Raw genomic sequence first — 26270 nt, forward strand, 5'->3', positions numbered from 1 at the left:
TAAATATAGCTGCGAGCAGCGATGGAGGGCCAAAGCCGGTGGCACCGCCATCCCCGGTGCCTTTAGGTAACTAAAGGCACCGGGGTGGCGGTGCCACCGGCTTGGGCCCGCAATCGCTGCTCGCAGCTATATTTATTATTATTATTATTATTATTATTATTCTTCTCCGCATTTAATTGCATTTTTGAGGGCCTAAACATGCTCGAAAACTCACAAAACTTTGCACACGCGTCAGAACTGGCGAAAATTTACATCTGATATAGGTTTCAGAATTGGACGGGGCAAAATGGCTCGATAGCGCCACCTATAAAAGTTCAACGGAGTGCGCCTCCCGCAACGTTACACGTACGTGCACGAAATTCGGTACATACATGTAATGACCTAATACCTACAAAAAAGTCTCTTGGAGCATAGCCCTAAACACAACAGGAAGTCAGCCATTTTGAACTTCCTCTCAGATTTTTGTGCAGTTTTTGCCATTTTCAGGCCTCGTACTTTAACGAACTCCTCCTACAGTTTTAATCTGATCATCTTCAAATTTGGTGAGTGTAATCTTAAGGCCTTTGCGACGTTAAATTGCGAAGATCTTGAGTTTTCGTCGAAGGGCGGGTCCTCGGCGGCCTGACAAATTTCGATGTTTCGCCATGAAACAGGAAGTTGCTGTAACTCAGGCATGGAATGTCCAATCTGCCCCAAACTTCACACGTTTGATAAGAGTTCTGTCCTGAACACATGACCATGCTCATGTTCAGTTACAGTCATAGCGCCACCTGCTGGCAACAGGAAGTGACATGTTTAACACTGTTATGGACTCCTAATAACATATAAAAAAGTGCCAGCAAGTGCTAAACATGCTAACAACATACTAGAAGCATGCTAAAACATGCTAGCAAACTCTTAGCTAAGTGCTAAAGCATGCTATTATTGCAATTAAATAGGAATTTGCTGTAACTCAGGCATGGAATGTCCAATCTGCCCCAAACTTCACACTTTTGATAAGCGTTCTGTCCTGAACACATCTACATGAGAATATTCAGTTATAGTAATAGCGCCACCTACTGGCAACAGGAAGTGTCATGTTTAACACGTTGATGCCATTCTAGCAACATGTTAAAAATGCCATTGAGGTCTAAACATGCTAGAAACATGTTAAAACATGCTAGCTAATGTTAAAACATGCTAGCAATACTTAGCTAAGTGGTAAAGCATGCTAATTCAATGAAACAGGATGTTGTTGTTACTCAAGAAGGCAATGTCCAATATGCGCCAAACTTCACACTTTTAATAAACGTTCTGTCCTGAACACATGACCATGCTCATATTCAGTTACAGTCATAGTGCCACCTGCTGGCAACAGGAAGTGACATGTTAAACACTGTTGTGGACATATAAAAACATATAAAAAAGTGCCAGCAAGTGCTAAACATGCTAACAACATAGTAGAAACATGCTAAAACATGCTAGCAAACACTTAGCTAAGTGCTAAAGCATGCTATTGCTGCAATTAAATAGGAATTTGCTGTAACACAGGCATGGAATGTCCAATCTGCCCCAAACTTCACACGTTTGATAAGAGTCATGGCCTGAACACATCTACATGAGAATATTCAGTTATAGTAATAGCGCCACCTGCTGTCAACAGGAAGTGACATGTTTAACACTGTTGTGGTCTCCTAATAACATATAAAAAAGAGCCAGCAAGTGCTAAACAGGTTAGCAACATACTAGAAACATGCTAGCAAACACTCAGCTAAGTGCTAAAGCATGCTATTACTGCAATTAAATAGGAATTTGCTGTAACTCAGGCATGGAATGTCCAATCTGCCCCAAACTTCACACGTTTGATAAGAATCATGGCCTGAACACACGTCTATGCTCAAATTCAGTTATAGTAATAGCGCCACTTACTGGCAACAGGAAGTGACATGTTTAACACGTTGATGCCGTTCTAGCAACATGTTAAAAATGCCATTGAGTTCTAAACATGCTAGAAACATATTAAAACATGCTAGCAATACTTAGCTAAGTGTTAAAGCATGCTAATTCAATGAAACAGGACTTTGTTGTTACTCAAGAAGGCAATGTACAATCTACCCCAAACTTCACACGTTTGATAAGAGTTATCTCTTGAACACATGTCCATGCTCATATTTAGTTATAGTCATAGCGCCACCTGCTGGCAACAGGAAGTGACGTTTAACACTGTTCTTGACTCCTAATAACATATAAAAAAATGCCAGTAGGTGCTAAACATCCTACCAACATACTAGAGACATGTTAAAACATACTAGCAAACACTTAGCTAAGTGCTAAAGAATGATATTACTGCAATTAAATATGAATTTGCTGTAACTCAGGCATGGAATGTCCAATCTGCGTCAAACTTCACACTTTTGATAAGCGTTCTGTCCTGAACACATGACCATGCTTATATGCAGTTACAGTCATAGCGCCACCTGCTGGCAACAGGAAGTGACATGTTTAACACTGTTATGGACTCCTAATAACATATAAAAAAGTGCCAGCAAGTGTTAAACATGTTAACAACATACTAGAAACATGCTAAAACATGCTAGCAAACTCTTAGCTAAGTGCTAAAGCATGCTATTATTGCAATTAAATAGGAATTTGCTGTAACTCAGGCATGGAATGTCCAATCTGCCCCAAACTTCACACTTTTGATAAGAGTCATGGCCTGAACACATCTGCATGAGAATGTTCAGTTATAGTAATAGCGCCACCTACTGGCAACAGGAAGTGACATGTTTAACACGTTGATGCCGTTCTAGCAACATGTTAAAAATGCCATTGAGTTCTAAACATGCTAGAAACATGTTAAAACATGCTAACAATGCTTAGCTAAGTGCTAAAGAATGCTAATTCAATGAAACATGACTTTGTTGTTACTCAAGAAGGCAATGTCCAATTTGCACCAAACTTCACACGTTTGATAAGAGTTCTGTCCTGAACACACATCCATGCTCATATTCAGTTATAGTCATAACGCCACCTACTGGTAACAGAAACTGACATGGTTAACACAGTAATGCAGTACTAACCACATAATTATTGTGTACTGAGCATGCTAGAAACAGACTAAACATGCTAGCAACACTTAGCTGAGTCATGAAGCATGCTATTATCACCATTATACAAAACATTTTGTAACTGACTTTGACATACTCTTACTATATATACCTCCTTAAATGTACATTTCCCAACCATGCTCTGTCTTCCTAAAACCACCGAGTGTTGATGGCACGGGTGCGAGGGCCCTTTCATCGCTGCTTGCAGCTTTAATTAGTGGTGCTTTTTTAAAAGCATCACTATTGTTATTGCTCATACTTATTATTCTTCTTCTTCTTATTATTATTATTCCGCCCAAAGTTTGGCGCGTAACTCGCCCCGCACCGTTTGTCACAGACACCTGAGTGAGGTGTCAAATCGACCGGCTCATTAAGGAGAGGTGTGCTATGACTTTTATAAGCGATCGGGGGTGCGGTGTTCGCCCCAGGGGCGAAAAAGCGGCCAAAAAAGTCCCATTGACTTAACATTGCAACGAACTTTGACCACACATAGCTCTGAGCGAGGATTTCGCAGAAACGTGTGATTTGCCACATTTGAAGAGGCTGACAGGCTCTGTAAGAACATACCTCACAATGGGGTAAAAGTTGCACCCCTGGGGGGCAGGAGATGCCCAAAGTTGCCCCATTGACTTACTATGGGGAAGGAACGTCCCGTGAAACACACATGCTTTTCCTACTATGGTAAATTGCATAGGGACTTTGTATTGAACGTAGCTCTGGATCACAGTGTCATAGAGACAAGGGGGAGGGCTCATTTTACTCAGATGACCAATCAGTCTCTCAGGATTGTGGTGAAGCTATCAAGCCACGCCCTAGCAACCATTTAGAGCACCTTAGCAACAAGTCCCATTGACTTCCATTGAAAGAGTTCAAAGAGATATCTCCGGACTGAATTGTCATAGAAACATGGGGGTGGTGTCATTTGACTCGGGGCAGCAAACAGCCAATCATGAATCACCTCAACACTTCCAAGCCCCTCCCTAGCAACCATTGTCGAGGACCTAGCAACCAAAATCCAAAGAGGGATATCTTCCATTCTGAATGTCACAGAGGCATGGGAGTTGGTTTATATCATTCATAGTGACAAGAAGCCTTTGGAGTTTCATGATTGGCAGCTGATATGCCACTCCCTAGCAACCAAACAGAGTACCCTAGCAACCAAAATCCAAAGAGGGATATCTTCCATTCTGAATGCTGCAGATGCATGGGAGTTGGTTTATATCATTCATACTGAAAAAGCAGCCTTTGGAGTTTCATCATAAGCAGCTGCCAAGCCACTCCATAGCAACCAAACAGAGTACCCTAGCAACTATTTAGCAAGACCTATATCTCTGTATCAGAGCATCGTATAGAGATGGGGGTTGGTTTATATAATTCATAGTGACAAGAAGCCTTTGGAGTTTCATGATTGGCAGCTGCCAAGCAACTCCCTAGCAACCAATTAGAGTACCTTAGCAACCAAAATCCAAAGAGGGATATCTTCCATTCTGAATGTCACATAGGCATGGGAGTTGGTTTATATAATTCATAGTAACAAAAAGCCTTTGCAGTTTCATCAGTGGCAGCCGTCAAGCAACTCCATAGCAACCAAACAGATTACCCTAGCAACCAAAATTCAAAGAGGGATATCTTCCATTCTGAATGTCACAGAGGCATGGGAGTTGGTTTATGTCATTCATACTGACAAGAAGCCTTTGGTGTTTCATGATTGGCAGCTGCCAAGCCACTCCCTAGCAACCAAATAGAGTACCCTAGCAACCAAAATCCAAAGAGGGATATCTTCCATTCTGAATGTCACAGAGGCATGGGAGTTTGTTTATTTCATTCATAGTGAAAAGAAGCCATTGTAGTTTCATCATTGGCAGCTGCCAAGCAACTCCATAGCAACCAAACAGAGTACCCTAGCAACCAAAATCCAAACAGGGATATTTTCCATTCTGAATGTCACAGAGGCATGGGAGTTGGTTTATATCATTCATATTGACAAGCAGCCTTTGAGTTTCATGATTGGCAGCTGCCAAGACATTCCCTAGCAACCAAACAGAGTACCCTAGTAACCAAAATCCAAAGAGGGGTATCTTCCATTCTGAATGTCACAGAGGCATGGGAGTTGGTTTATGTCATTCATATTGACAAGAAGCCTTTGGTGTTTCATGATTGGCAGCTGCCAAGCAACTCCATATCAACCAAACAGAGTACCCTAGCAACCAAATTCCAAAGAGGGATATCTTCCTTTCTGAATGTCACACAGGCATGGGAGTTGGTTTTTATCATTCATACTGACAAGAAGCCTTTTTAATTTCATCATTGGCAGCTGCCAAGCCACTCTCTAGCAACCAAACAGAGTACCCTAGCAACCAAAATCCAAGGAGGGATATCTTCCATTCTGAATGTCATAGAGGCATGGGAGTTGGTTTATATCATTCAGAGTGACAAGAAGCCTTTGCAGTTTCATCATTGGCATCTGCCAAGTCACTCCCTGGCAACCAAACAGAGGACCCTAGCAACCGTTTATCAAGACCCATGTCTCTGCATCAGAACATCATATAGAGATGGGGGTTGGCTCTTTTGTTTTGGTTGGGAAACAGTCTGTAAATTTCACCATGGTAACTTTGTATTCACACCCTAGCAACCGTTTACAGCCACCTAGCAACCATATTGCAACATAAAGAAGCCATATTTCAGCTCCACAACAGCGTACAGACATGGTTGTTGGCTCGTATGCGATCATGTACAACACCCTGGCAACCGAGTGCCGAATTTTGCCACTGCAAGCACCACTTCACATTTTCTTCAGGAAATGTACATTCTAGTGTTGTGATTACTATTCACCTAGACAAAACTTCGGCGCGTAACTCGCCCCACACCGTTTGTCACAGACCCCTGAATGAGGTGTCAAATTGACCGGTTTATTGAGGAGAGGTGTGCTATGACTTTTATAAGCGATCGGGTGTACGATGTTCGTCTGGCGGGCGAAAAATTTGCCGAAAAATGTCCCATAGACTTAACATAGGCACAAAATTTGCAAAATCATATCTTTGGCTCAGAAGGTCATAGAGCCTTGGGGTTGGGCTCTTTTGATTCATCCTATCAAGCAGCCAATAAGTAGTGACATAACAACTTCCTAGCCACGCCCTAGAAACCAGTTACAGGCCCCTAGCAACCATTAAACAACATTTACAAGCCATATCTCAGCAACAAAACATTGTAAAAACACAGAGTTGGGCATTATTTGACCCAGACCTGCAAATACTCTTTAAATATTACCCCATAAACTGTATAAACAAACCTTAGCAACCATTTGGAGTACCCTAGCAACCGTACAAACACATGAATGAGCTATATCTCAGCACCAGCACATCGTATAGACATGGGGGTGTGCTTGTTTGTTTCGGTTCGGAAACCAATCTGTAAATATCATCATGGTACCTGTGTAACCACACCGTAGCAACCGTTTAAAGCTACCTAGCAACCATATTGCAACATATAGAAGCCATATTTCAGCTCCACAACATCGTACAGGCATGGTTGTTGGCTCGTATGCAATCATGTACAACACCCTAGCAACCGAGTGGCGAGTTTTGCCACTGCAAGCACCACTTCACATTTTCTTCAGGAAATGTACATTCTAGTTATTATTATTATTCTTCTCCGCATTGAATTGCATTTTTGAGGGCCTAAACATGCTCGAAAACTCACGAAACTTTGCACACGCGTCAGAACTGGCGAAAATTTACATCTGATATAGGTTTCAGAATTGGACGGGGCAAAACGGCTCGATAGCGCCACCTATAAAAGTTCAACGGAGTGCGCCTCCCGCAACGTTCCACGTACGTGCACGAAATTCGGTACATACGTGTAATGACCTAATACCTACAAAAAAGTCTCTTGGAGCATAGCCCTAAACACAACAGGAAGTCAGCCATTTTGAACTTCCTCTCAGATTTTTGTGCAGTTTTTGCCATTTTCAGGCCTCGTACTTTAACGAACTCCTCCTACAGTTTTAATCTGATCATCTTCAAATTTGGTGAGTGTAATCTTAAGGCCTTTGCGACGTTAAATTGCGAAGATCTTGAGTTTTCGTCAAAGGGCGGGTCCACGGCGGCCTAACAAATTTCGATGTTTCGCCATGAAACAGGAAGTTGCTGTAACTCAGGCATGGAATGTCCAATCTGCCCCAAACTTCACACTTTTGATAAGCGTTCTGTCCTGAACACATGACCATGCTCATATTCAGTTACAGTCATAGCGCCACCTGCTGGCAACAGGAAGTGACATGTTTAACACTGTTATGGACTCCTAATAACATATAAAAAAGTGCCAGCAAGTGCTAAACATGCTAACAACATACTAGAAGCATGCTAAAACATGCTAGCAAACTCTTAGCTAAGTGCTAAAGCATGCTATTATTGCAATTAAATAAGAATTTACTGTAACTCAGGCATGGAATGTCCAATCTGCCCCAAACTTCACACTTTTGATAAGCGTTCTGTCCTGAACACATCTACATGAGAACATTCAGTTATAGTAATAGCGCCACCTACTGGTAACAGGAAGTGTCATGTTTAACACGTTGATGCCATTCTAGCAACATGTTAAAAATGCCATTGACTTCTAAACATGCTAGAAACATGTTAAAACATGCTAGCAATACTTAGCTAAGTGCTAAAGCATGCTAATTCAATGAAACAGGATGTTGTTGTTACTCAAGAAGGCAATGTCCAATCTGCGCCAAACTTCACACTTTTAATAAACGTTCTGTCCTGAACACTTGACCATGCTCATATTCAGTTACAGTCATAGTGCCACCTGCTGGCAACAGGAAGTGACATGTTAAACACTGTTGTGGACATAAAAACATAAAAAAAGTGCCAGCAAGTGCTAAACATGCTAACAACATACTAGAAAAATGCTAAAACATGTTAGCAAACACTTAGCTAAGTGCTAAAGCATGCTATTGCTGCAATTAAATAGGAATTTGCTGTAACACAGGCATGGAATGTCCAATCTGCCCCAAACTTCACACGTTTGATAAGAATCATGGCCTGAACACATGTCTATGCTCAAATTCAGTTATAGTAATAGCGCCACCTACTGGCAACAGGAAGTGACATGTTTAACACGTTGATGCCGTTCTAGCAACATGTTAAAAATGCCATTGAGTTCTAAACATGCTAGAAACATATTAAAACATGCTAGCAATACTTAGCTAAGTGCTAAAGCATGCTAATTCAATGAAACAGGACTTTGTTGTTACTCAAGAAGGCAATGTACAATCTACCCCAAACTTCACACGTTTGATAAGAGTTATCTCTTGAACACATGTCCATGCTCATATTTAGTTATAGTCATAGCGCCACCTGCTGGCAACAGGAAGTGACGTTTAACACTGTTCTTGACTCCTAATAACATATAAAAAAAATGCCAGTAGGTGCTAAACATCCTACCAACATACTAGAGACATGTTAAAACATACTAGCAAACACTTAGCTAAGTGCTAAAGAATGATATTACTGCAATTAAATATGAATTTGCTGTAACTCAGGCATGGAATGTCCAATCTGCCCCAAACTTCACACTTTTGATAAGCGTTCTGTCCTGAACACATGACCATGCTTATATTCAGTTACAGTCATAGCGCCACCTGCTGGCAACAGGAAGTGACATGTTTAACACTGTTATGGACTCCTAATAACATATAAAAAAGTGCCAGCAAGTGTTAAACATGCTAACAACATACTAGAAACATGCTAAAACATGCTAGCAAACTCTTAGCTAAGTGCTAAAGCATGCTATTATTGCAATTAAATAGGAATTTGCTGTAACTCAGGCATGGAATGTCCAATCTGCCCCAAACTTCACACTTTTGATAAGAGTCATGGCCTGAATACATCTACATGAGAATGTTCATTTTTAGTAATAGCGCCACCTACTGGCAACAGGAAGTGACATGTTTAACACGTTGATGCCGTTCTAGCAACATGTTAAAAATGCCATTGAGTTCTAAACATGCTACAAACATGTTAAAACATGCTAACAATGCTTAGCTAAGTGCTAAAGAATGCTAATTCAATGAAACATGACTTTTTTGTTACTCAAGAAGGCAATTTCCAATTTGCACCAAACTTCACACGTTTGATAAGAGTTCTGTCCTGAACACACATCCATGCTCATATTCAGCAATAGTCATAACGCCACCTATTGGCAACAGAAACTGACATGGTTAACACAGTAATGCGGTACTAACCACATAATTATTGTGTACTAAGCATGCTAGAAACAGACTAAACATGCTAGCAACACTTAGCTGAGTCATGAAGCATGCTATTATCACCATTATACAAAACATTTTGTTACTAACTTTGACATACTCTTACTATATATACCTCCTTAAATGTACATTTCCCAACCATGCTCTGTCTTCCTAAAGCCACCGAGTGTTGATGGCACGGGTGCGAGGGCCCTTTCATCGCTGCTTGCAGCTTTAATTTTATTTATTATTTTATTTTATAAAGTAAAAAAACAACAACATTACAGCAACCTCAGTACCACAGGAATTTTTTTTGAAAGATGCATTTTGTTCTTTGTTTTTATGTATTAGTGGAATTTGTTTTGTGCAGTATGTTTTTATTTCTTGATGGATTGTATCCCCAATGCCCTTGACTTTCATAACAACAGTCCAACCTTTTCTCAGAGTGTCGCCGCGGGCAGGTCAAGGGAGGTTCTCCGTTTGGCTCCACTCGGCTGCGATCTAGCACAGTTCTGTACCACATTTCAGGACACCTGCACAACCGTCAGAAAAAGAGTAAAATCAAACTTAACAAGGTGAGACCATTCAAATACTGATGATATAGAAAAATACAGGAATGAAAAGATAAAACAGAACCAGTGTCTCTACCATAATTGTTCTATCTCTTTCTAGAATGTGTTTGGTGATCCACCGGCTCTCCCTGAATATAAGGTCGCTGATGCCAAGAAGTCCAAGTTCATTCTTCTCCACTTCAGCACCTTCAAAGCTGGCTGGGATTGGCTAATACTACTGGCTACATTCTATGTCGCCGTGACGGTGCCGTACAACGTTTGTTTTATTGGTGATCAAGACTTGACACGTAGCACCACCGTCACTGACATTGCCGTCGAGATTCTCTTCATCATTGGTAAGAGAATCCAATTTTGATCTTCGACATAATATATTTAGTTATATATATATATATATATATATCTCAATTAATAATATACATGGTATATTTTTCATTGCTAGCATGGTTATGATTTATGAGATTATCTTTGCCCAATCACATCTTTATCTTTACACATGATTATAATCGTGTCTTTAAAGGGACAATGTGTAGGAATTTCTCCCATCTAGTGGTGAAATTGTATTTTGCATTCAAACGAATAGTGCTCTCCAGCGCCTCGCTTTTTCAAATGCGTGTTGCATCTACGGTAGCCGTTACGTACCATAAAGCTATGACAGGATGTCTTTTAATAGCACTTCATCGAGTTCTACTGTCTGTCTATATAATAAAGTACACAACCAAGCAATGAAAAAAAGCTTGTAATTAAGACCGTAACATTGACTTACCTCGAGAAGAAAGCAGGCAACTTCAGCGTCTTTTTTGAAAGCTTTCTCGTGCATTAGCTCTTTCCACCTGGAAAAAGCTATCCCGACATTAACCCTTGTTTTTTGTAATCTCCGGTCACGTTTCGTTTTTACGGTCTACTTTGGACTTTTTCGACGACGAGGACTCCTTATCCTGTGACTAACCGTACAGTGCAGCCTTTTAAACTTGCCTCTCACTCCTCTGCTCCTCCGCTTCTGCTGGTTTCAGTCACGTGACGCTGGCTCTGAACGAAAGCGCGTTGTGGAAACGCGTTGGCCTAGTACTTTTTGTCCCTCTCTGCTATTATAGTTTTTCAAGATGGCGGAACTACATGGAAGCCTCCGTGGACCTACCCGTCCCATGTATATAAAGATAATAAATTCTTCGTTTACGAGGATAAGTCAGATCACTGGCAGAGGTATTTGTACACCATTGAGGACATATTTAAGAATAAAAATATTGATTTTAGATAATAAAATACCTAAAAAACTACACATTGTCCCTTTAAATCAGGCTCTATGACATCTTCCATTAACCCTCTGAGGTACAGCATTGCCACAGGGCAGCATATCATTCTGTATTCTGCTATTCAGAAAGAAATTAATTGGAATTAAAAGGGCAGTTTTTACAGAAACAAAAAATGTGCTTTTTTAAAGACATCTGCCATTTGAGTTTCTCTCCATGATTGATGGAGAAGGAGCACGCATGCTTTCTCAAATTACGCTATTTGTTCTTTTTCTTGCACATTTGTTAGGTAAATGGATGTTTTTGGTCAAAGATTGTTTGAACAACGTAAGATGTAAAGGATGTTGATTCCATATGTTATGTTATTGATTTGAGTTTAAAACAATAATATTATAGGCCTACATGCATTTTTTATTTGTCTTGTCCTATTAACACTGCTTCCTGAAATGTATTTTGCCTTTGTGACTCTGATAAGGCCTCTATTTAAAACGCTTTGTGTTCAGATTTGTTGACAGCACATGAATTTTTCATTTTTCTGTTGTTAGTCTGTGATGGACTCTCCACTTGATATATAGCTGTCAGAAAAGCATTTTTGCTGTTATAAATGCTTCAATGGACACACTGTCGTTCATTGATATTATGCTGATGGTGTATTTTTTGAAGACGCTGATTCTGTCTGTCGCTTTAGACATCGTGTTCAGTTTCCGCACCACGTACGTGAGTAAGTCGGGGCAGGTGATCTTCGATGCACGGCAGATCTGCATCCATTACATGACCACCTGGTTTATCATCGACCTGGTTGCTGCTCTGCCCTTTGATCTCCTTTACGCTTTCAAAGTCAGCGTGGTGAGTAATGCATATATTATGCATATATTACAAAAACTATAATGAATCTATCGAGGGAAAAATCTGTGGGAAGATTTTTGCACAGTTTTCAAATGCATTTTGAATTTACAAATTTTACATGATTTGGGGGGGAAAAGCAGGCATACAGAGAATATGTGGCAGTATAAAACTGCAGAATTGTCACTTGCGTGTTTTTTTTTATATTATCGTTATTAAATATGGCTAATTCGATAATGCTTTGACCCAGCTAGCACAACTACGTTTTTATAAACATTTTGATGAATTAAACAATATAAATAAGCGCAATATACCAGCATTCTAGAGTTGTCACGGTGGTGGTTGCAGCAAGAGAGTAGTTTAGGCAGGATCTAATTGCAGCAGACACTTTTATTAACTCTTCAAACAAAATAACAAACATGCAGGAGAACAGGAGAACGCAGGGGATGGTAAAATAACTATACACTGAAGCAACACTAGAGATAAGAACAGACAAAAAACATTTCCAAATGAGGGCTATATATACACAGTAATTAAGAAAGAAACAACAAGCACATGTGAGGACTAATCGATCAACTAGCGAGCAACCATGACAAAAAATTAAACAGGGGAACATAGGTAACAACGGCACACAGAAAACAAGAAAATGAAAACATAAACCTTACAAGAGTAGGGGTGCACTGGATCGCAGTTGATCTGCGATCCGTACGGACCAGGCCCCACGGTTCAGCACGCATGTGATTCGCATTTCTTTGCGCTTGAACAGACACATACACATCAAAATACCCGTCTCTGCAAGTATTCTGTCGGTTATGTCTTAAGTGAATGTAAACAGCAGAGAAAGAAACTGGATGCCTGTCAGTATATTCGGTCCGTGTATTTAGTCTTAAAGTGACAGCAGCCTAATATTCCTGCTGCTGTCTGTGCCATTAATGTTAATAAAACAACAAAATACAGCTTTAACAAAGATTAATCTATATTTAATTTCTACAGTGAACACAATAGTGTTATTTTACATTTAGGCCTAATTATTACATTTCTGTACCTGAATACTACTGTTAGACTTTGTAACTTTGTTATATAGTATTCATCTATGCTTGGAATTGTGTATTTGTTCTTATTTTATTACTGACTGTTTACTTGGTTTTAATAATATTTGAACTTTATTAGTTGGGCTAGTAGTTTTTGCTGAGGTATCGAAGTACATAAAATAGCAGTTACATTTGCCCCCACACCAACCCCCCCTCACAAATTTTTTTTTCATTTTTTTTTTTTTTTTCAAAAAATTATCTGATGTGTGGTCTTGGGCATTAAAGTCCCGAGCTGAAAATGGGCTGACTTCTGCCAAAATGCAATGCTTTGAAAACGTCTTGTACCTTCTAGGATAAGCATTCCTGTAGCTCAAGCAGTAAGTCGAGATTTCCAAGAAAGCGTGAACTGATAAAACGTATGCCTTACATTTCCTAATGTAAACTCGCTTTAGATGAACGTGTTTGCCAAATATGTAAATGTATAAGAATTAAGCACTCTCAATGCATTTCACCGTGGTGAAATCCATTTACTGTAGAAGAGCTTCCTCCAATTAAAAGCAAAAGATGCTAGATTCCATCTGGACTGGTCTTGCTTGAACAGTCATGACTTTTGGACTTCCAGATATTCTTTTTTTAGCCCCTCCGGCACTGTATTGAGCGCAATGATTTGTTTTGCTCTTCCTTAAGTGTAAAACAAAATATTGAGCAGCGGCAGTCAGGGTCACCCTGAGTGGATGGACCGTGAAGTCCTTTTGATGACATCATGGATGTAGATCTTTTAATGAGAGAATATGGGTTCAGGTACAAGATGTATTACAGGCTCTGAAATTGGTTAACACTGCCTCTGATGACTCCAATACAAAATCAAGGGTCACAGGCTCCTGGTTTTAATTCACAGAAAAAGACAGTCAGCTTTTCTGGCCAATCCAGACTGGCAGAATCGATCAGTGCCACTTGGACACACACACTTACAGTGATGACACATGCACCCTCTGTACGGCGAAACACAACGAAAGAGTGCTTGAAATCCACTGAGGCTTATTAAGAGGAAAGTGAAATGCAGTGGACTCCTAAGTGCCACTGTAATACAGACCTTGTTGTCTCCGAGATGTTCCCTTAAATCTGCTCCAATTACAGATTGCACCTCTGCTCCTCTGGCATCCCTTCACATCTGCCCTTCAGCTGCACTACACACACACACACACACACACACACACACACACACAGATGCAACAAACATGCACACAGACATGAACCCACAAAAAGACATCAGAAGTGAAGAATGATATTTCTTTTTTTCCACTGACCTCTGTTTTCCTCTCTGGTTTTGATTTCATTTTCCTATTTGATTTCATTTTCCTGTCCTGGACATTTTCTGTTATTTTGGTTTCCCTTTCCCCGTCTTGGCCAATTTTCATTTGTTTCCTATACTTTCCTCTTCTTTTCATTTCCTTTTCCTATCCTGGCCAATTTTCATTATTTTCCTTTTTCTTTCCACTCCTATCCTCTTCTTTTCTTTTCCTAAATCCTGGCCAATTTCTTTCCTTTTCCTTTCTACTGTTTTCCTTTCATTTTCCTATCCTGGCCAATTCCCATTCTGTTCCTTTTCCTTTCATCTCCTTTGTTCTTCATTCCTTTTCTATCCTGGCCATTTTCCAGTCTGTTTCCTTTTCATCTCCATGCCTCCTTTTTCCTTTCCTGGCCCATTTCCATTCCCTTTCCTTCACTCTTTCCTTTTCCTTTTCCTTTTCGTTTACTCTTCTTTCCTATTCCTTTATAAAAAAAAAAATCTTCTTTTCCTTTACCATTTCTTCTCATTTCCTCTCTCTTTCTTTTCCTAGTCAATTTCCATTCATTTCCTTTTCCTTTCCTTTTCTTTCCTATTCATTTTCATTTATTCTTCTTTTCTTTTTCCTTTACCTTTTCTTTTCTTTTCCTAGTCATTTTCCTTTTTTTTCCTTTTTTTTCTCGCTTTTCCTCCTCTTTCCTTTTTCTTTTCCTGTTCTTTTCCCGTTTTGTTTTTGTTTTCCTACCCTTTCCATTCCTTTCTTTTTGCTCTCTATCACTCCCATTTCTTTCCCAATTACTTCCCTTCCCTCTTAACCCACCTACACATTGTTAACAGTACGAGTGATTTAGTTATTAATTCACATAGACACATTACCACATAAAGCTCAGTATATGAACCCCTACCGTGGCCTTACCTCCATTTTCACCCTCCTTATCTAATTTTTAACCAACTGTTAAGTTCAGCCTTTTTGTTTCTCTAATGACATAAATGTTCATTGGTTTTGCTTCTGAGACCATGATCTCTTGATGTTTATTAATATTTAATTGTCAAATGAGAGATTGTGGCCATTACAACGTGGATTATTATTTAATGCTGCAGGGACGAGAAAGGGTTGTTTCTCATAGGGATTGTCTGATTTTAATAAGAGAGGCTGTGATGAATATTGCTGGCTAGTTACTGCCTGAAGCTCTAGACAAACTGGTCTAATAGCAGTGTGTACGCGTCTGTTACTGACCTGGTAGTGTGCATGTGTGAAAGTTTGTGATCAGGTTAATACAGAGTGTTATTTTTATGTAGTCACAGTCACACTGAATATATATATAGTTATAGAATATATATGGGCTATTTAAAACACTCTCACATGCTCATTCATTTTAAACCTCCTTTAATACTAGGGCTGCACGATTTGGGGAAAATGTCATATTGCGATAATTGAGGTCAATATTGCGATTGCGATATGCGATATAATAAACAAATGGTTTCATGAGTCAACTTGCTTGGTTCTCAAGGAAAATAAATGCACACACAGATTAGTGATAATCTGCCTAAAGAAAAAAGTTATTTAGTCAAGAGCAGTGAGTGTTGATTAACTTTAATGACAGATATAATTAGTGGCTACTGTGTACTGTCCCTTTAAGACCAGTCGCTGCTGTCAGAGACGCGGATCTCACACGCGCCTCATTCTCTCACGAGTCACAACTCTTCACGTTCATCATAAGACTATACTCTTATGTTATGAAGATACTCGACAAAAAGACATTTTGGCATAATTGTGTGTGTTGTTCATTCAAGCTCGAAAGAGAACTGTATTCTGGCATGGTGTTTTGTGAGTCTTTCTGTGTGTCACAGTCAGGACATTAACAGGCAGCGCGTTCATTTTTGTCTTATCGCGCGTGAATGGTTTAAAAGCATTTGCATGAATAAGAGCGGGATCATGTAACACTAGCCAAAGAATGTCAAAAATTAACAGATGCTGCGCTAATTGCGTTAACAGCGCTAATTTGTTTATTTAATATAAAATCACAGCATTTTGCGTCATATAATCGCGTAGGTTTGACATCGCGATTGCGATATGATTAATCGTGCAGCACTATTTAATACATAAACAGTATTAATACATAAAACATAAAAATACATGCTGAATATATAGAATAACATGTCTGCAGGGTCTAACAGTAAGTTTTAGCATAAATATTTCAGTAACACTATTTATTTTTACTGTGTAAATTGTACATTGAGAAATTCTGATGAACTACATGTACTTAAAAGTACTTCTTATATTGCATGTTACTTGTACTTACATGTCATAGTTCTTATTGTTGTAGTCATTAATATTAGTAAATTAATCTGTGTAACAGGGACACAGAAAAATACAGCTTGTGATTTTTACTGACCATGAAACTTGAACATGAAAAAAATGTTTTATTCATCCAAATGGAAATGGAATGTTTTTCTTGCATATTTGTGACATACTGTACAGTTGATCATATTTTATATAGATATATTTATATATTTTACGTCATCTTTATGCAAGATCTTTATCACAAAAATGTGAAGACTGAAGATGTTGTTATTTTGTTATTCCCAATATTTTCATTTTAGTGTTGAGTTCTAAGAGATAAACTCTTAGATAACCATCTGATGGTAAATTTTGCACTGATGTAATTGTAAACACTATAAAAACGTTGCAAGTTTTGATAGATGTTTCCTTTAGTTGACAGTTTGTGTGCATTTGATTTGCTCGCATCACTTACATCATCTGCGGTCAGACTGTTGTTTTTCGAATTTGAAACTATCAGAGGATTCCTGATGAATTTAGCTAGTGCTCTTAAAGTAGATGACATAAAATGAAAAGCATACCAGTCAAAAGTTTGGTCAACATTTAAAAAGAAAATATTATTTAGAAAGGAACTTACTACTCGAAGAATCCTGAAAATGTATCACAGTTTCCACAAAAATATTAAGTAGCGCAAGAGCACAAGAGTTTTCGACATTGATAATAATAAGAAATATTTTTGAATTCTGAAGGATCATGTGACACTGAAGACTGATGGCAGAGTGATGGCTGCTGAAAATTCAGCTGTTCCATCACAGGAACAAATTACATTTTAAAATATATTGATATAGAAAAGTTATAGTTATACTGTAATTGTATTTCATAATAATATTACTGCTTTTACTATATTTTTGATCAAATAATTGCAGCCTTGATGAGCATAAGCGACTTCTTTAAAAGCGTTAAGTGGAAGGTAACTGTTTTATGCCATTTTTAACATTAATGATACATTTGTCTGTTTTCTGACAGTATGACAGTGACGGAGAGCACAGTCAGAGCTCCAGAGAACAGAAAGATAATGATTGTCATCCTGAAAAACATATACTTAGGCAGACTGTTTTGTTCTCAATGTTTTTGTATGTTTATGCTCTTCATATCTCACAACTGCAGTCTATTTCTTGTGATTTATTGTCTTGTTTATTAGTGGGTGTCATTATTTCTATTCACCTGAGAACATGCAGTTATTGTATGTTTCCCCTCTGTATTTACTTTCTAAAAAGCAACATTGTATGAACATGCTTTTTTACTGTGGTTATACTATAGTTTTACTATACCATAGTACCACCACAGTACTTATAAAGATTTATTGATGAAATCTAAGGGCTTCTACCCCGTCTACTTGTTTAATTAGGTTTTAACTGATTTTGGATGCACCACACTATATCTATCATTTAACAAGACAGGCACCTGCCCTTCTCAGCCCTCAAATGCACTTGCATGCAGAGCAAACCCTCGACAGTTAATGTGAGTTCCCCTTTCCCCTCTGCCAGGTGTCAGTGGTTCATCTGTTAAAGACCGTGCGCCTGCTGAGACTCCTGCGCCTGCTGCAGAAAATGGACCGTTACTCCCAGCACAGTACGGTGGTGCTGACCCTGCTCATGTCCATGTTTGCACTGCTGGCCCACTGGATGGCCTGCATCTGGTACATCATCGGCAAGAAGGAGGTGGAGAGCAACGCGGACACCTGGGATATAGGTGAGATTGGCACACAAAATTTACTCACTAACTCACAGACAGAATGAAAGTGTATATATGTGAGAGAAAACCAACCTAGGCTCACTGGAAAACATGCCTCTACAGTACCTAAATTTTAGCAAAACACCAAAAATTACCTATACATACGATTCACGGCTGTAAAACACCAACAACTTTTATTCCTTTCCACACAAATAATGATTACAGGGGCAGATTAATAAAGACTTATTTTCCTGTGGTTCCGTGCACAACACAATGATAATGACCTCAAAACAATTTTACCATAGTGCATGATTTGTAATCTAGTACTTTTTGACATTTGCTTCTAGGGGTGGGCGATATGACCAAAATCTTATTTCACAGTATGAGAAATGTTTGTTTACCGATAACTAAATATATCTCGATATAGCTACTTTTATTTTATTTTTGTTATTAAAAATAAGAACAAAGAAGCAAATTACATACAGTAGGACAAATACAATAGAGCAAAGACACAAATTAAATAAACTTAAAGACCCGCTGTGGTGAAAATACACATCTGGTTTTCACCCAGCTGTTTACGTTAATTTAAGACACAGCCAACTATTTTTACGTGAATACTCCACACGACAGACTTTTTGACATTATTGTGCGTATATCTGACCATTCAAGCGCAATAAGACAGAAAAGAGAACTGGATTCACGATCGCATGCTGTCTGAGAGGGGTGCTTCCTGTGTGTGCATTTTGGGTGTGTGTCAGTCAGCGCGAGCACCAACCACATGGGGTTCTTTTTCACAGCTTATTGCACTCAACATCAAGCATGTCCCACTCTCTATTTTCTCATTCATTCATGCATGTTTCTTTATCACTCTTACCTGTATATGTGTATATGTCTTTAAGTGGTACAGTGCTACGTGGATATATTTCACACCGCAAAAAAAACTATATAGTAAAATCTCTAACAATAGACATTTTATATTTTGGTCACAATATATACCGTAAGACCTGCATCACATTATCAGCTCCATATGTATGGCTTTTCTGAAGTAGTAAACTTGCTCAGTAGCTCACATGTTACAGCCATGCACTTGCAGGAAGAGTGTTCGGGTACAAGTCCCATTAAACACTAGTCATGGCACTAAATAAAGAGTTAAAATATACTTGTAGAAGCAAGCTAAAATGGCATGGTTGCTTCAGTGGATGCCTTTTTATCTCATGTTTGCTTTTGCTTTAGTTAGGTTCAGTGTAGTGTTTAGTCAAGTTGGTATGTTATTTTCAAATGCAACAGAGCATTAACCTTTTAGCACCACTCACCAAACATTTATGAACTACCGCGAAATGTCCAAATGAAGCGATACGTGTTTTTGTCCATACAATAAAAGTCAGTAGGGTCCAAAACAACATTATTCTCCACTGACTTTCATTATATGGACAAAAAACACTGAAACATTTTTAAAAACATCTTTTGCTTTAAACATAAGAAAGATTTCAAATAAGTTTTAAACATGAGGGTGAGTAAATGATGACAGACTTTTCATTTTGAGATTAACTATCCCTTTAAGTTTTTAATTATTGAACCGAAGCAATCATGCAACAGTGTGTTAATTGATTCAACGCAGTCTGGCTCTCCAGTTTCATTTCAGTTTGTAATGGATTTGTTAAAGCTGCAATATGGACATAATATGAATGGATTTAATCTGATGCGTTCGGAGCAAGACAGAGAGAGAGCGATAAAGACATCAAATGAGAATGGAAAGCAGAATTTATAGTTACAGAAGAAGTGCGATAAGCCTGACACTGTTAGCTGGTGTTATGGACAGTTATAGTGGAGGAGGAAGATAGGAAGAATGCATCAGGGACAGCAAGCAGCCAAGTGAGTGAAAGAGTGAGCGAACGGCAAACAAACCAGTCACCCAGACGTCGTGCCGCGGGCCTCTCTCCATCTTGACTGCAGGAGGGGCTGTAATTAGGCCCAGTGTGCTTCTCTATGGTCTATAATGACGGATCGCTGTAGAAGTACCAGAGTTCACCGCCTGGTCCCCTATCAGTATTGATGGAAAGTTGCAGCTTCCCCTCGGCATCCAACCACTGACCCCCGGCCTGCTCTGATGGGCTGTTACTATAGCAACGCTGGGCTGGAATCTCCTCTCTGGTACCCGGATTTAGATAGTGTGGTATGTGAGAACTGATGGGTCACTCCTTATCAGCAAACACAAGGATTGTTTCATAAAGAAGGCAAACTCTGTTTGATGAATTGACTTGGTGTGAATTCCAAACAACTACTGTTAGTGGAGAACTGTTTGGGGGTCACAAGATGTTCCTTCTGCTTTTCATGTAACCAGTTCATGTACATAAGTCTGCCTTACAAAAATGTACAAATGTGATAGTACCATGTATCAGATTGAAATACTATGTCGTAGAATGAATGTTATTCATGGTGTTTACATTGTACAGTACCTGTCAAAAGTCTGGAAACACTACAGTGTACAACTGTACATGTGTTAATGCAGTTTTGTGGACAATTAATGAGCTTATTAATGAACGAAGTCACTCTGAGACCCTGAAAACACTATTTTGCACTTTTCTTGAAGCGTGTATATAGTTAAATCGCAACCTTTGCCATTCGAAAATCACACTAGCAACATCGCGATTTCTGTTTAATATTGGTATATCGTGTAGCCCTATACTAAACTGTATGTGTGTGTGTCATTCACTGAAACGTAAATTTCGCTGCTGTCAAGTGACTTTGCACAACCTACCTTTTCCCCCTCTGCGACCCACAGTTTAAAAACCCCTGAGGTAAAGAATCTAAGTGCAGCAGTATAGTATTTTATTAACAAAGAACTCAAAATGAAACACTCATAAAAACAGAACTGAATAACCGGGTTAAACACTACGGGAACTGACCAGGTACAGAAAGAAACACAGAGCTTAAATACACAGACAAACCAATCAACAAAATGAGTCACAGGTTTAAACGATAATCAAACATTGTGTAACCAAGGAAATTAACTGAAAACACTGGAAACTTAACTAAACTAGTAAAAACCCAACCAAACATACAAAGAACACAGATCATGACACAATGTTGAAAACAGTTGTGCTGCTTAATATGTTTCTGTACATTTGAAAAGAACAGCATTTATTTGAAATACAAGTCTTTTGTAACATTATAAATGTCTTAAGTTTCGTTTCTGATCAATTGAACTCATCCTTGCTTTATAAAAGTATTAATTATTTCAACAACAAAAAAATCACACTGACCCTAAACACTTTAGAATGGTAGTGTATGTAAAATGTTACATTTAACGTTACAAAAATTTAATTAAGAATTAAGGATTGCCCCAAAACCTGGCATTGCTGCCAATGAAATTTGCAGAAAGAGGTTGTATTTATAAAAAAAAATTCAATATATATATTTTTTTTGTACTTAAATTTCAATCTGTTCCTTATACAAAGCTATCATATGTCTTAGAAAATACCACACACATTATATGGACTACTTTAATGGTTCTTTTATGATCCCTCTTTGTTTTAGTTTTTTTACCCTGAAACGGGAATGCTATTCGTTGTATACAAAACAAAATAGCTATTTTTGTGTTCCCCACAAGAAAGAAAGTCATATGGGTAAATAATGACAGAAATTTCTTTATTTAGATAAACCATTTCCTTTAGCTTATGTGTCATTGCAGTGTGAGCTACTTTTCCACCACATGGACACATATGAAACTGATACACAAACACATTTTAGTGTGAGTTTTTTAATTATATCTAACGCTTTCTTCTTTGTCTCGCTCTCTTCAGGTTGGCTCCATGAGCTCGGGAAGCGGTTGGAGTCTCCATACGAGGAGGACATGGGAGCGGTCAACAAAACGCTGAGCAGTGGACCGTCTTTGCGGAGCATCTACATTGCAGCGCTGTACTTCACCCTCAGCAGCCTGACCAGCGTGGGCTTTGGAAACGTCTCTGCCAACACAGACGCAGAGAAGATCTTCTCCATCTGCACCATGCTTATCGGAGGTGTGTGTGTGTCTTTGCAGAAAGGTTGAAGTTTAGGAGATATTTTTAAATATATTTGGAGGTAGAACAAATTTGGATTATCATTAGGATCCAAAAAGTGGAGGCTGTATGTCTGCTGCTTATTTAGAAACTAAAAATGAGTTTGAATAAATGTTTGTGCAAGACAATAGAGAAATATTGAAAAAGGTTGTAGATATTAGGTATTAAAGTGTATATAAAATAAAGTGTATATAAAAAGATTTGTATAAAAGTGTATATTTACAAAAAGTAAATAAAAATGTCAATTAAAAACATACAATTACACAACAAACAACAACAACATCAGTGTCTGCATAACCGCATGCATTTACACACTGTATGTTCGTCTGTCATTAAATAGGATGATATGAGGTCACGCCAGCTGTTCGCATTCAAAATTCATGGCCTTTATTTTGTGAAATGTCACCATTTGCCATCGGGCAGTTCTGTTCCCTTCCCAAACAATACAATAATACCCAATTACACACCACAACATGTATGTACACATTCAGTCACCACCTGTGTATTACCAGAGATCTTAGAGAGACAAGAGCCTATGAAATAAATAAATAAATAGGTTGGATTTTTACAGAAATGGAAAGGATCCATGCTGATCACTTTGTCATCTACAGAATTCAATAACAAAAATTATTTTATAAATTTTATAAACCTTCATTTATTTTTAAATCAAGCTTGATTTATTTTATTTTATTTATCATGGACAATGGACATTAGTTATTGTTTGCAAGCTGCATGATAAAAAAAAAGCCATGTTGAATTTAACACCATGACTTCTTAGGTCATGTAGGGCTGTCACTAACGATTATTTTGGTAATCAAGTAATCGGTCGATTATTTTGACGATTAATCTGATATTTTTGGTGGTAATAAAAATAGACCTAAGCAAAGACCTAAGCCTTTAAAATGACTTAAAATACATATACCAACTTCTGGCATGAAACTCTTGATGGCGCAGGCTGATAAGTCCTTAACTTATTTGGTAGCTTTATCGCTTTATTATCTACATAGCTTAGCTGATTGGTTGCTTTTGCATCAGCGGCCAATGAGCTGCGGCTCAATATTCAAATACTGGTAGTGTTGCTGTTCATAATCTGCACTGCGCTCTCAGAAAGCATCTGAAATCAACATCTAAGATAAGTGAACACTCTTTTACTCCATATCTTTGTTTATATTGCGTGGTTTGCTAGTTAATTTCTAAATGAGCGATCATAACAGTTTAATCTAAGCGTTATGTTAATAGTCTTGTGGAGTGATTTACTAAGCATATAAGCTGCAGCGTTTACGCAATTGTGTTTATGCCGCAGCAAGCGGTCTGTTGTTTTTAATTGCTGTGAGGATATGCTGTCTATGCTACATATATAAGAAAAGGTTAAAGTGAAACAAGCATTCGCGCTTTCAACGGAGTTACCATGTTTAGCTACATACTTTAATGACGCGTTCATTTATTTACAAGGGCAATGTTTTCTTTTTCTATGCTTAATGTGTGCAGTTGATTTCAGCTGCACACAGCATCAAACCACGCTCTGTGTTTAGCATCTCAATCTTATACTCTTATCAATGAGTGAAAAGCTGTTATGTCAATGATACACCAAATTATTTAATTATGTTTTTTATCTAATAATGTGGTTCATGGATTCTTGTCCGTGGATTCTTGTCCGTGGAACGTGCCAATTCCGGTATTTACTTGAAATTTACTTGGTATTACTCAACAAATTGCAATCGAGGATTTTATAAAAAAAAAAAGGTTACTCTAATTTAACCTAGGAATCGTGACAGCCCTACATTCAAGTTTTGTGTACATTCATGCATATGTGTGTCATTGTGTTTTTGGCAGCATTGATGCATGCTCTGGTCTTCGGTAACGTGACGGCCATAATCCAACGCATGTACTCACGCTGGTCCTCTTACCACACGCGCACTAAAGACCTGAAGGACTTCATCCGTGTGCACCACCTTCCCCAGAGTCTCAAACAGCGAATGCTGGAGTACTTCCAGACCACCTGGTCTGTCAACAACGGCATCGACTCCAACGAGGTAAACCCCACGCTTCAGAGAGTATTACACAGCACAACTGAATCATTTGACGATGCGGAATTCCTTGCAGCTGGACTGTGCAAGATGAGCCAACTTTACAAGAATACAATGTGCTTCCCTACTGCACTCCGGTGTTTCATCCAGTGTAACACTGTTACAGAACATTAAACTTTTAAAGTCTCCTCTTCAGGGTTTTATTAACTTTTTATTATTAATCTATTGTTTTCACATCATGAAATCACTTTCTGCCTGCTAATAAATAACAGAAATAAAAAAATTATAAATTATCTGATAGACCTAACAGTTTTTTTTTAACCAATATTCACACGTTAATTGGTTATCTGGTCTTTAACATAAATGGCATCTTTGGTTTAATTTATTGTTTAGATAAACTTTTAAAATAACAGATATTCATTATCTAGATAGAAATGTGTAGCTTAACAGTTAGCCTGAAGTAAAGATGATGATGATGATGATGACAATAATAATATTTTTGTTGTTGTTGAATAGTATTATTAATGTTTTTATTAATATTAAAACAGCTCTTCTTAAATATTATAAATTTAAATATATAAATTATTGTTGTTCATAATGATAATTTTATTGTTAGAGTCTTTGGGCCCTATCTTGCACCCAGCGCAATTGACTTTGTACACCGACGCATGTTTCATTCCTATTTTGCACCCGCGCAAAGCACGCTTTTCCCTCCACAGAAGCACGTCGCTAAACTAGGGAATGAACTTGCGCTCTCTGGGCGGTTCAGCGCAAAAAAGGAGGCGTGTTTTGGCGCAAACGTTCCCTGGTGCTATTTTACTGTTCCATAAAACAATTGCGCCACTGGCCAGAAAAAACCTAGTCTAAAGTCAGTGGCGCGTTGCGCGTTGTTCATTATGCTATTTTAAGGGCGCATGCTTGACCATAATGTATAGAGTGCACAACGCTCATACACTGTGATTCTCTAATCTACACAGAAGCAGCAGTTTTCATTTTTGCAAATCATATTATTACAAACGATAGATAGATAGATAGATAGATAGATAGATAGATAGATAGATAGATAGATAGATAGATAGATAGATAGATAGATAGATAGATAGATAGATAGATAATTTATTATAAATATAATAATTTATTATAAAAGCATACATCTAGCTTACACATTTACCCACATTATTATATGCCTGTTTAGCCGAAGTTAATTTGGGTGTGTTTCTCCCATCCCCAATGTCACTTCTCTCTCTTTTACGGCCGTGACGAGAGCGTTGCTCTCCTCGGCTGTGAACCGCTCTTGACACGCGCCTGGCAAATCCGCCGTTATAATAGCAATACGCCAAGGAAAAAGTGCGTCTGCTCTTAAAGGGAATGTGAGATGATGCTCTGATTGGTTTATTTCACGTTACGCCCAAACCACACCTATGAATAATGAAGCTACTTCAGACCAACCCCTTTTAGATTTGCGCCCGGCGCAAGAGTCATTTATCCCGCCGGGAAAATAGCAACAGCGCCGAGACCCGCCCACAAAGTTACTTGCGCTTTGCGCTTTGACACTTGCGTTTCAGATCGTTAAAATAGGGCCCTTTATATGTCAAGTCACTTCATATCTGCTAATGAATTACAGAAACCTCCTATAAATAATTATAGGTAAGCCGATAGACTGATAGACCAATATAATACTGGTCCGATTGACCAGTATTCAAACAGTATTTGGTTATTAGGTCACCAATAAATGCCATAATTTGATTATTGTATTGTTTGGATAATTATTTAACTTATAAATTAAATTAATTAATTACATCATGAAAAACGTATAGTCTGAAATAAAGATGATGATGATGATGATGATAAAA

The 26270-nt window shown here is 38.4% G+C and overlaps 1 protein-coding gene across 1 annotated transcript in view; it reads left to right on the plus strand.

The window, feature by feature from the left end:
- kcnh8 (potassium voltage-gated channel, subfamily H (eag-related), member 8) overlaps positions 1 to 26270 on the plus strand; it is a gene marked incomplete at its 3' end in the record, with an annotated part of 119382 nt that overhangs the window by 66490 nt on the left and 26622 nt on the right. Inside the window, exons 4-9 of the mRNA XM_084424257.1 lie at positions 9781 to 9911; positions 10009 to 10243; positions 11844 to 12001; positions 18146 to 18350; positions 22136 to 22351; positions 24224 to 24423. Of these exons, the coding sequence (XP_084280383.1) occupies positions 9781 to 9911; positions 10009 to 10243; positions 11844 to 12001; positions 18146 to 18350; positions 22136 to 22351; positions 24224 to 24423 (1145 nt within the window). The remainder of the gene's footprint in view (positions 1 to 9780; positions 9912 to 10008; positions 10244 to 11843; positions 12002 to 18145; positions 18351 to 22135; positions 22352 to 24223; positions 24424 to 26270) is intronic.

The sequence above is a fragment of the Rutilus rutilus genome, assembly GCF_951802725.1.
Source record: "Rutilus rutilus genome assembly, chromosome: 11".
Lineage (NCBI taxonomy): Eukaryota > Metazoa > Chordata > Actinopteri > Cypriniformes > Leuciscidae > Rutilus > Rutilus rutilus.